At 35.3% G+C, this 12547-nt stretch overlaps 1 protein-coding gene across 1 annotated transcript in view; it reads left to right on the forward strand.

Moving 5' to 3' along the window:
* Nucleotides 1-12547, forward strand: part of MEGF9 (multiple EGF like domains 9) — an 83378-nt gene that overhangs the window by 64771 nt on the left and 6060 nt on the right. Inside the window, exons 3-4 of the mRNA XM_060154497.1 lie at nt 3718-3857; nt 12374-12517. Coding sequence (XP_060010480.1) covers nt 3718-3857; nt 12374-12517 — 284 coding nt within the window. The remainder of the gene's footprint in view (nt 1-3717; nt 3858-12373; nt 12518-12547) is intronic.

A 12547-nucleotide genomic window follows, 5' to 3' on the forward strand; every position in this document is an offset into this window, starting at 1 on the left:
GCTTCAAAAAGCATTCAGCGGTCTTTAACAGAAGGAGACCATGAAAAGCGGTGTTGTAAAGGCTTTATTCTATAAAAGAAGTCACACAGGGAAAGCTTTATATTTGCTGAGTGATTTAATTCTTATACATGCAGAAATTGGCCATGGGCCATGAGTAACATGATGGAAAAGCACTACTAGTTGCAGGCTCACAACCAAACTTCCCCACTCCATTCTATATATATTTTTTAAATAGAGAAAAAACACCTCCTTTCTTGTTGTTTTAAAATCTACCCAGGAAAAGTGATGCATGGTATCTAGACTAGTCAACCACCTCATCAAGATTCATAAAGCCACTTTTTTTTTTAAATGAAGAACTAAGGAGCATATTTTCCAGGGAGAAAGATGCCTGCTTATATCAGTCTTCTGAGTGTCTAGAGCAGAACTATGAAGAGAAAGGTCACTTACAGGAATAGCAACTACTTTGGGAACACTGGCTATATTATGGTTATGAGATATTATTAGGTGATTAGGTATTCCAAGGTAATACCTTTTTCTTATAGATGGTGGATTGGGCAGACACTGCCATTAAAAGTAACTGTTTATTCTTTTGTATACCAAATAACCTAATGTCTATAGAGAAATGGGGAGCAAGCATATTTTGATTAACATTTTTAAAGCCTTGGAAATTGGCTAAGGCCAGTCTCCAAAAGGTACATTATATCCTTTATAATTTTCTGACAGTATAGTGAGACTTAAGTTGACTGATTCCTTCTTGTTGAGCCATAAGATAATCCTGAACTTCATATTTGACGAATACAGATTTACTTTGCTAGGTCTTTAAATACCTTGGGGTATTCTGGTGTAAGACTGCGTATATGTATGCAGGTGGGCTTTTCGGGTTTTTTTTTTCGGTTGTTTTCTTTTTTGCAAAGTTACTTGAGAGACTTGGAAATGTACATTTCTGTTGGATTTTTAAAGAGAATAATCATCTTCTATAGTATGATCGATACAAGCTTTAATTAAGTTTTAACTAAACATCAAAATATCTGGGCTTGTGTCTCTGAGAACCTTGGACTTTGTTAGGCTGCAGTCTCTTCAAGCAGAAAGAACTCTCAGCTTTTGTTAAGGAAGACCTGAAATTTACTGGCAGTGAGAAAGAGAGTGGGATTTATTCTGGGCAAGGCAGAAACAGCTCACTGGGGTCAGAACCTAAATAAATGGTGAATTTTGGTGCTTGGAATCTACAGAATGAAGCTTGATACGTAAGTGGGTATCAGATTATTTGGCAGTCAGATTTTCTGTACAAATATAGAGTTAAGCTGAGGAAAGAGTTGGTAGCAGAGTGGGAAAGTCTGGCTTTGTATAAATAAACCTGCCTTTACTAGGTGTGGACAGTAACTTTAACCCTCTGAATTCCCTCAGTAGTAAAATGAGGGTTATGACTGCCACCTTGTAGAGTTATTTTGAGGATTAGAGAGAATATATATTTATTGACATAGACTCTCAATAAATGATGACATTGTTCCATTTTACACTTTCTGTAAAATTATTTGTAAGTCAAGAAATTACATAACCAAGTATATTAGGCAGCTTTAAGATAGAAATACAGAGTTTGATAGGTGACTTCTTAGGATATAAGGCTCTAAGATATGTTAAGTATTTATTATTTACAAAAGCCTGGCTTTCTTTCCTTTCTGGAATGGTTTTGAGTTATGCCTTAAAAATATACCAGGTACAACTGTTTTTCTACTCCTTTTTGGCATACCCTGGGATATTGCAAAGAACCATAGTAAGTGGGAGAGAGAAGTAAACTTCAACTCTAGCTGCTCAAAATAGTTTTTTAGGATAGAAGGCAAAAGCCTCATTATTTAGCCCAGGGCATGCTGATAAACAGAGAGGCACATCTCAAATTAAAAAAATAATTCTTAGGTTTGTATGCTACAAATAGAATAGACACAGCTGAAAATTGCTTTACTTCCATTCTGCAAAGTTCAACCCAAAGTTCCAATAACTCAAATTTAGAACTTCTATTTTTATTACAGAAATAGGAATATGGGAAGCAGTAGGGGATTACTTTAACTGACATATGTAAGAGCTGTGTAAGTATTAATAATTTTAGCTTAGTCTTCTGAACTAAAATGAACAACCCCATAGGGGCTCATAATTAGGAGCTCGGTCTCTAAAATAATTATATTGAAATGCAGTTCTACCTTATATTGTCTCCCATCCAATATGACTGGTGCCAAAATTTTACTGAGATGAAGTCTAAAAACCTGATGTCCAGAATGAGCATATAAAGAAAGGTTGAAAAAGGGAAAGTACTTTAGCTGTTTTGAGAACTCTAGTAATTAGTATAGTCTTTCATCTTTCTTTTTCCCTTCCAGTGCTTAACTCTAAAACTCAGTTTGTGTATTGAGCATTTATTTATCAAGCATATATTAAGTGCCTGTAGCAAACCAGGAACTATACTAGAATCTGAGCATACCAAGATGGCTAAGATATGGTCCCTGAACTCAGCAAACTTACCGAGTAAGATGTATGACATGAAAATAGTTAGAGTACACTATTCCTAGGCTCATGCTAAGTCTTGAATATAACCTTTTAAAAAACTGCATGATATGGCCTTTGCCTCAGGTCTTTACCAATCTAACTAGAGAAACAAGAGTACATATATGAAAGAATATAGAAAAGTCCATAATTAGGAATAAAATGTATGGTATAGAGTATGTGATGTCAGGAGGCCAAAAGATCTCTGTTGACCAGTCAGGGAAGAGTTTCATGGGAAAAGATGAGCATGAAAGCAGGAAAAAGTTTGAGAGGTGAAGAAGAGGAAAGATATTCTAAGAGGGGTGACTATAGAGTAAATAACAAGAGAAAATTTGAAAGAAAATTTGACCGAAATTGGTGATATATTGGATTTGAGGGAGTGATTGGAAGAGCATGGGGTAGAGAGAGGAGAGGTGCAAATTACAACAAAGATATGTTTCACTGATTAGAGAGGGATGATGTCACTGATGTAATTGACATCTAAGAAAACAGGTTAATAGGAAGAGATGGGATACTAAATAAAATATTTTTCTTACTTTAGATTTTTAGTCTTCTTTTTGGGTTGACAATCTAGAATTTTTATATGGTTTTAACTCAGAAACCAACAGAGGTCCCCATTATAGTCATATTTACTTAGTTGTGAATTCCAGTTAATTATCAGAAATATTTTAATACAGCATTGACCTAAAGTAGAAAATCATGTCGAGTTTCCAGCACATTCATTAAGGTCCTGGCCTTCATATTCTTCAGCCAAAAGCTAGATTGCATGAGGGCTGGGTGGTATTTCTTCTCCAGATTGGGCAGTGTGGATTCTGAGGGAACTGTGGAATGATTCAGGAATGAGATGTAGCAGTAGTGCCAGTTCTGTGCCCCAGTGCTTTTAGTAAATAAAGATTTTGAAGGACCAGGGACTTGTACTCTCCATGGTTCCTTTATCATCTATTTTAAACTACCCAAGTGCAGAGGATTAAATTGTCAGAAATGATTAGTGTTAGTACTATGTTAATTGAATTAATATAGTCATGAAGCTGCTCAACTTCCAATTCAAAATAAAAATCACTCAGTACATCTAGTGATTAGAATCTAGTTGAAACTATTTCTACATCAAGATCATCTATGATGGGATGTTAGGCAACAAAACTTTCAAACTTATTTACTTTTGTTCATTGTCTTTGCTTTTATTTGCAGTTCTGGGAAATGTCAGTGCAAAGTGGGTGTCACCGGCTCTTCATGTGATAGATGCCAAGATGGATATTATGACTTTAATAAGAATGGCTGCTTGCCCTGCCAATGCAATAATCGGTCTGCCAGTTGTGATGCCCTCACAGGTACACACTTTCCTTACCTTTTTATATAATTAGTCCACTGTTCTTTTCACTTTGAAGTCCTTCATCTATGAGTTGATTCTCCCAAATAGTTTGTAAGGGTCTTTCTCTTCTAAGTAGGATTTAATAGGTCATAGCAAGCCAAACTCCTGCTACAACAACTTTAAAGCATATATAAATTTCAAAAATCATATTGGTTGGAGATCCATGGAAGAAAGGAAAACTATATGAACTAAAATTCCAGACAGGATATTTCTAAGTAAGCTGATGATCACCCAGCCTTTTTCCTTTCAAGGGACATTGCTGATTCTGGGCACAGACTAAGGAGCAGGCTTGGTCCAAGTAAAAGAATTCTTCTTGAGGAAAGAGATACAAGAAGAGCTTCTGGCAATCATTTGGGGCTCGCGTGATGAATTGGAAACTAGAGGAGCCCTAAACACAAGGCCAATTTTCCCACAGGACATAAGCTGACTGTGCAGGAGATGGAAGGCTGTCCCAAAAGGTAGAAAGAAATTTCTCAGTCTTGTGGTGCTTAGGAGACAAAATCTCTTTAGAAAGAGAGGACCTGCTACAACATACAACCATCTCTCTCTCAAGACATTGCCAGATTCAGAGGTGTGTGGAGTGGGACTTAGGCTCACATTACTTAAGGGAAGTACTAATCTCTTGCAGTATTTCAGATCTGAGGAGACACATGCCTGTTAGGTTTTCAGTCAAAAGCCTTAGAGGGTCATGACCAAGAAGTAGTGATGAACCATAGGTGAACTGATTCATACTAATATTGCAGTCCATCCTCCACCTATCTCAATTTCTGATTGAATTGAGGTGATCCTCTCATTATATCTGTCTAACAGAGGAAAGGGGAATCATCTGTGGTTCTTTGTACATTGTGTCTGGCAATCAAAACACTAGACAATGCTCAGGTAGGAAAATGTGACCAATAATAAAGAGAAAAACAATGGAAGCAGACCCACAGATGACCCAAGTGTTAGAGGTAGCATAAAATGACTTTAAAATAACTAAAATTAATATTTTAAGAAAATAGAGGGAAAAACAGACAAAATAGATGAAAAGAGGCAAAATTTCAAGAGATTTGGAATCTATAAAAAATAATCAAAAGAATAATCTAGAACTGAAAAGTATGTCTGAAATTAATACCTCATTGCATGGACTTAACAGAAGTATACAGTATATACTGTGAAGACAAGGTTATATACCATTGTATACAGTGAAGACAAGGTTAGTAGATTTAAATACAGCTCAATTTGAAATATCCAAACTGCAGCATGGAGAAAAAAAATGCAATGGAAAGAACAGAGCAGGAAAGACATGTGGGAAATAGCCAAAAGTTCTCACATAAATGTACTTGAAGGCTCAGAATGAAAGGGGAGAGATATTGGGACAGAAGCAAATATCTAAAGAGATAATGTCCAAGCGTTTTCCAAATTAATGAAAGACATCAACCCACAGATTCAAACAGCTCAGCAAACCGTAGGCAGTATAAAAACAAAGAAAACCACATCTAGGCTTACTTAGTTAAACGATTTAAAACTAAAGACAATTAGCTTTTCTGCTCTTCAGTTTTCCTAAATGTAAGGATTAGAGATACTTCCTTGGAAATCTTTTTTTCCCCAACAAAAAAAATCAGAACATACTAGTCTGACAAGTACAAGTGTTTTTATGAGACCAAGGTAGTAGAATATTTGAAAAAAAGTACCCTGGAAAAAATGTGTTGAAATCTTATTCTTCATTCTAATCCTGTAGTCTGTGGTGAAACAAATTGATTTAGAAGAAATTGTGTTTTTTTTTTTTCAATTATGTGATCTGGTCCCTGCCTACTTGCCAGTTCTATTTTGTGCTATTCTTTTTCTTTACTGTTTGTGATCCAGTCATACTGGCTTCTACTCCTAAAACGTGTTATGTTCCCCTGTCCCAAGATTCTCATACATGATCTTTCCTCTGCCTAGAATGGTCTTTCTAATATACCTGTACCCCCACCCCTGGCCCCTTTGCCTTATTAAACCATATCCTTCCTTCAGGCCTTCAGTTAAAAGTGACTTCATTAGAAAGCAGTTCATGCTCCAGGCTAAATGATAATTCCCAATTATACACTCTCACATACACTTGTATTTTTTTCATAGCACATATCACAGTTTGTAATTATATATTTATTTGTGATTATGAGTCATATATGGTTTATTCACTACATTGTAAGTTTCATACCAGCTTTGTTCACCATTTTATACAATATTTAGTAAAGATATTTGCACATAGTAAGTATTTGCTAAATTTTTGTTGAATAAATGAACAAATGAATGGAGAAACTTACAGAGCAAAGATGAATTTCAATCCTGGATAACAACAGAAATGCTTCATCATGCTGAGTTGATTTAAATTGCTCCCTAGGTCATTTATGGTACCAGGAAGCAGTCTACATTGCTGGTTCTCATTTCTAATTTTCCTTGCAGCAGCGAGGTAGCTTTCTTTAGTGTCACATAAATCCCAACCTGTTTTTGCTCAGGAGATAATTTAAGGCAAAAGAAATCCTTTTCATGGTTATGATTTCTAAAGCAGCTAGTAATAAGAAATAAATGGTTTCTCTGGAAATATAATAAAAGTGGAATCTAATGTGAAAGAGTGCAAATAATATAAAACTGCCAGCTTAATATAAAATCAGTCTTTCCTTTTGTCTCAAACTTTGAAAAGATTTTTTTTCAACAGTGTTGTGATACGGTTGCCCTCTGGTGGCCACTTACTGTGTTTTTGCAGTTCTTATTTCCCCCACCCGCCTAGTCTTTATCTATACCTTGTGTTTTAGATTGAAGTAGATTTTTAAAGTAACCTTTTCATGATACAGTATATTGAGAAAAATATTTTGGAAAGAAATGTGTCTTAAAAATATTTCCCTGATCCAGTAATTCTGTTTCCAGGAATCAATTCTTAGGAAATAATTTGAAATTCATAAAAAGCTTTATGTTCAAAGATGCTCACCACAGTGGCAGTTATAATTCTAAAAAATAAGACAACTCTATTTCTAACAGCGGGGAATGAAGCAAATTATGTTATCTAGGCAATACATGATAAGAGCACAGAAAGTGAAATCTTGACTTACATTGTACAAATTACTTAGCCTTGTTTTTTCACTTAGAAATTTGGGATTATAACAGTAACTGCCTAATGGGATGCTGTGAAGATTCAGTGCTATATGTTTATACAGTGCCTGGCTAATTACAAGCAGTCAGTAAACTATTGTTATGTTGCCATGAAAATGTTTTAAAGAATGAAATATAACGGCATGAGAGAGTGAAAGAAGCAGGGTATACAATGACATGTGCCATATGTTTAGACTATTTAAAAAGCAAAACCCAAACTTCTCTATATAAGGAGAGAGGCAAGGAAAAGTATTCAAAATCTTAATAACAGATTTCTTTGGGTGATTTTTATCTTGTTTCTATTCTCCTGTATTTTTCTAGATTTTCTTTATTGAACACATACTTCCCTTAAAATGGAGGTGGGAGGGACTGTCATTTTTAAGCTAAAACTTTATGTTCACATAGTGTACTTCTTTGTAAGAATTTAAGGCGACTTCGTGTATTCATAGTGTCTCATGGTGAGTACCTTGACTTGTCAGTAGCTTGACTGAGTTGACCACTCCTTCATCCTTCATTCCTCAGTGACTTTCTTCACTTTAAGATATCACACATGGGACTTCCCTGATGGCGCAGTGGTTGAGAGTCTGCCTGCCGATGCAGGGGACACGGGTTCGTGCCCCGGTCCGAGAAGATCCCACATGCTGCGGAGCGGCTGGGCCCGTGAGCCATGGCCGCTGAGCCTGCGTGTCCGGAGCCTGTGCTCCGCAACGGGAGAGGCCACAACAGTGAGAGGCCCACGTACTGCATAAAAAAAAAAAAAAAAAAAAGAATTAGCTTTAAGATATCACACTTTCCTGTTTTTTTTTTTTTCCCCTCCTCAGTCAGCTCTGCTAGATCTTCTTCTTTTCACCTATAAGCACTGGAGTGCCTCAGAGGTTTGTTTGTCTTGACACATTTGTCTTCTGCATTTATACTCTCCCTAAATGATCTCATTCAGTCCCTTGGATTTAATTTAAATGCCATCTCCAAATGAGCTAATTACCAGATTTACATTTCTCCCTTGATCTCTACACTCAAAGATCTAACAGTGCACTTGACATCTTCATTTGAATGCTCTAAGTCAGGGATCCCCAACTCTCGGGCAGTGGACCGGTACCAGTCCGCCACCTGTTAGAAACCAGGCCTCACAGCAGGAGGTGAGCGGCGGACGAGCAAGTGAAGCTTCCTCTGCCGCTCCCCATCGCTCACATTACTGCCTGAACCATCCCCGCACCCCCCCACCCCTGTCCATGGCAAAATTGTCTTCCATGAAACCAGTCCCTGGTGCCAAAAGGTTGGGGACCGCTGCTCTAAGTGGCAAGGTAGCCTTAACACATCCAAAACAACTCTTTATTTTACTATATAAACTAAGCCCACTTTACTCCTAGTGTTCTTCATTTTGGTGACTGGCACCATAGGAGCCACATTTGCTTCTTTTCCTTACTGCAGATGCAGTCCGTCAGCAAGTTCTGTCAGCCTGACATTCAACATGACCTTCATTGCTATCATCCTTGTCTAAGCAACTGTCATCTCTCTGAATTACTTTGACACGCTGTCATCTGACCATTCTGCCTTCTCTCTTGTCCTCTCATCCTCTGACCCCCACCCCACCACAGTCCAGTCTCACATAACAACCAGCGTGATCTTTTAAAAATGTAAAACCAGATCATGTCGTTCGCATACTCAGACCCTCCAAAGTCTTCCTATCCCTCTTGGAATAAAATTCAAACTTCCTTCCATGACTACATTTTTTGGGCCTCTGCCTTTCTCTCTGACCTTATCTTCTGTTACCCTCTCCCTTGTTTGCTTAGGCTGGCCTTTCTGTTTAACAGGTTGAAGTTTGTCTTCTGTTGCATAGAGAAGATTAGGCATTTCTTTTTATAACAAAGTACCTTGCTGCATTTCTGACAGGTTTATATGTGAACTAGAGGTAATGAAATAAATAAGGAAAAGGCTTTTTACAGGTGGCGATTTATGGTTTCAAAGCTTTGTCACTGAATTTGGTTGGAAAAGAACCCTACATTCTTTTCTTTGACCAGTTATTTTCTTGGTTACCCCCACCAGATTTTTTTGATGCTTAGCCAAGGAGCATGAGATCATCTTCAGGAAACACTTATTCTTTTTTTTGGATTAGCTCCTTTGGCCATCTTTCAGCAAAGAAAATGTGAATTTAAGGCAGTATTGTTATATTTGGGAGGTTCCAGGCAGAGCATAATGAACAAATTTACACTTCAGCTAATTTTTATATGTCATTTATCATACAAGAAAGATTCTCAAATTTCAGATTTTAAAGGGAATTTAGATCTCATCTAGTTAAGCTTTCCTAGTTTGTAGAGGAGGAATTTGAAGCATTATATCCTATGGAATATCTACATATACCCTCTGAAATGTTTACATTACATTAAATCATTGGGCAAGGAATTATTATCCCATTTTACATATTAAAAAAGTGAAACTCAGAGAAGCTATTTGCTGAAGGTCACATAGCTGTAAGAGGTTCAGCTCAGAATGGAACTCATATCTGATATGAAATACATACCATTTTTCTTATGTTATGTTGCCTCCCAAAGAGGAGTTGTAAGCTGTTAGAAAAGCAAATTCATATTATTCGTTCCTGCTCTATATGGACTTTAAAAGTTATGATCTTTATTTTTATTGTAAAAATCAGTCTTCAGTTTTGTACATGAAATGTTTTAAAATTGCTTGAGCTTTTGAAATATTTTACAATATGCATTTGGTACATTTTACAATGTATTAATTTTGTAATCAGAAAAAAATTAAGATAGTAAAAATAAAAGTGATAAGTGCATATTAGAGACAATTTAAAAATTAGAGGGGAAAAAAACACTTAAAGGACTGTTGCCCCTCACAACTATTGTTAGCATTCTGGTGTATTTATGTCTTATCTGTCTTTAATTTATTAATTTTCTTTTTCTATAGCTGTGTTCCATGTGCATGCTATTTTTAAAGCAATGTAGAGTGATAAGTTTTTAAAAACTGATGAGTTTTATTGTTATACTTATTTCCTCCTTTACTTTTCAGATAACATATTTACCATGTAGGCTTATTTTTTCTTACTGATTTCTCATTGCGGCTTGTGAGCTAAAACAAATTGAAATAAGAAATTCTTCTGGAAAAAATATTAAATATTCTAATATAAATGGTTTAGGAGAGTGAAGCTGTATTGTGATAAGCACAACGACAAACATTTGAAGGTCTTACCTAGAATAGTAGAAAGCCCCAAAATAATAAGCATGTAGGTCCAGTAACATTGTAGGAGCAAAGTATTAAAAGCATATATATATACTGTTTTTTAATAAGACCTTTTCTTGACACATTGCAAATGGCATGTTATTGGAATGCATCCTTATTCTGTTTCAGAACTATTAATTTTTGAGATTTTTTGTTATTAAAGTTTAGGACGTTATCAGAAATTTTTCTTGAAAATTATTTCCGTTGGACATTTTTAATAGGGGGAGAGCAGGTAGACAGATTTTATACATAAAGCAGGTTTTGACTTTTCCAACCTGCAGAACACTTTGACATTTATTTTATTTTTAGAGCCAAAATCTACAGTTTCCTAGTATGTATTTTTCAGCTATTTTTATTGTCACAATGATACACAGCTAAAGAGGGATCAGGATATAAGAAGATCTGCGAAGAAACCAGTACCTTAAGTGTTTATCAACGTATGAGGATATACTACTTTGTTACATATATGAAATACATCATTAACACTATCAGGCCTTAACAAATTATATGATTAAAAGTGATATTTACATGCAAATTTGATTTAATTCAGAGTTAAGTGTTCATATAATAAACTTAAAAAAATGTCTTTCTGAATAAGTTCATGAAGTTTCAAGGAACTTTGCTGTAATCACATAAGAATTGAGATTTGAGATGTATGTTAATAATTTTCATTCTTTTGGTTTTTCAAATCTTGTTCCAGTTGTCAGACCATTTTATTCCACAGCCTCATTCTTGCTCCCCTTTTTTGTAAATATTTCACTAGTAAGGAAAAGAAATCAAATAAAATTACTTATGATACTTTTGCACTGAACTATATTTAGCTTATCATGTAAAAATTTCATTGTCTTCCTAGATTTCTTTGTAGAGTTTACTCATTTATTTCTGTAATAGGAGTTCTGAGTGTCCCTTTGAATCTTTGTGAAATGTAAATTACTCTACACATTTTTGTTTCCTGTTTGCAGATGTTATGCTGCTTCAGTACCTGTAGAATGTCCTTACTAGTAGGGAACCAAAGGAGTATTATTAAGAAACACATAACTTTGCTTGCCTCCTTCCTTTTCATTTTCTTTATTAATTGTTTTCATTTTTATTTTGAATTTTTAAATATAAAACCATATGGAGAGGGACTTCCCTGGTGGTCCAGTGGTTAAGACTTTGCCTTCCAATGCAGGGGGTGGTGTGTTGTTTTGATCCCTGGTTGGGGAGCTAAGATCTCATATGGCTTAGGGCCAAAAAACCAAAAACATAAAAAACAGAAGCAATATTTTAACAAATTCAATAAAGACTTTAAAAATGGTCCACATCAAAAAAAAATCTTAAAAAAATATGGAGAATAATATAACAAAGAATTAATAAATATTAACACTTTGGTATTTTGCTTAATATTTGTACATATTTGTAGTTATATATTTGAAATAGAAAATTTGAAATAGAGCTGGAATTCTTCCTCTTTGTTTTCTTCCGTGCTCTCGTTTTTCTCCCTCCCTCTACAAACAGCGTATAACTTGCCTATACCCTCTTAGTCTGGATTTAATTTTTACTGCATATGTATGTATCCATCTGCCTAGAGTATTATGTATCCATTTGCTTAGTATTGTTTAGTGTGGTTTTTAAAATTTTTATTTCAGTCAATCAATTTTTACAAAATAAGTAAGCATTCTCCTTCTTTATGTATCATTCTACAATTTGCTTTTTTCAACCAATGTTGTTTTTAGGATTTATGTGTGTTCATACATATGGTGTAGTTCACTAATTTAACTACAGTATCCCAACTATTAAAATAATACAATTTATCTATTCTTCTTTTAATAGGTCTTTAGGTTGTTTTTATTTTTTCTTTGCAAATTGTTGGCCTGCTTTTGGTATGTAGTCAGTCAATCAACAAGGGTTTATTGCGACTCTAGTCACGTACCTAGACTTTCCCCACAGAGTTTACAATCTAGTAGGGGACACAGAACTGATATGCCTGTTTAGTATAGAAATAAGATGGGGTAGAAACTGAACTCTGTGCAATCTCTGTTGGATAACTTTTTCTGGTTAACTCTTAAGGTTTTTTGGTTGCAGGTATGATTTATTTAAAGTTACTGTGCTTTCAGAGTAAATCTTTAACTTCTTGAAATGATTTGCTTCTTTTAGGTGCTTGTTTAAATTGCCAGGATAATAGCAGAGGGGATCATTGTGAAGAATGCAAAGAAGGATTTTATCAGAGTCCTGATGCCACTAAAGAATGCCTTCGCTGCCCTTGTTCAGCAGTGACATCTACAGGCAGTTGTATCATAAGTAAGGCCTTTCCCTAAATCTTCATTTTTA

Source organism: Lagenorhynchus albirostris, chromosome 7 (genome assembly GCF_949774975.1).
Source record: "Lagenorhynchus albirostris chromosome 7, mLagAlb1.1, whole genome shotgun sequence".
In the NCBI taxonomy this organism is placed as follows: Eukaryota; Metazoa; Chordata; class Mammalia; order Artiodactyla; family Delphinidae; genus Lagenorhynchus; species Lagenorhynchus albirostris.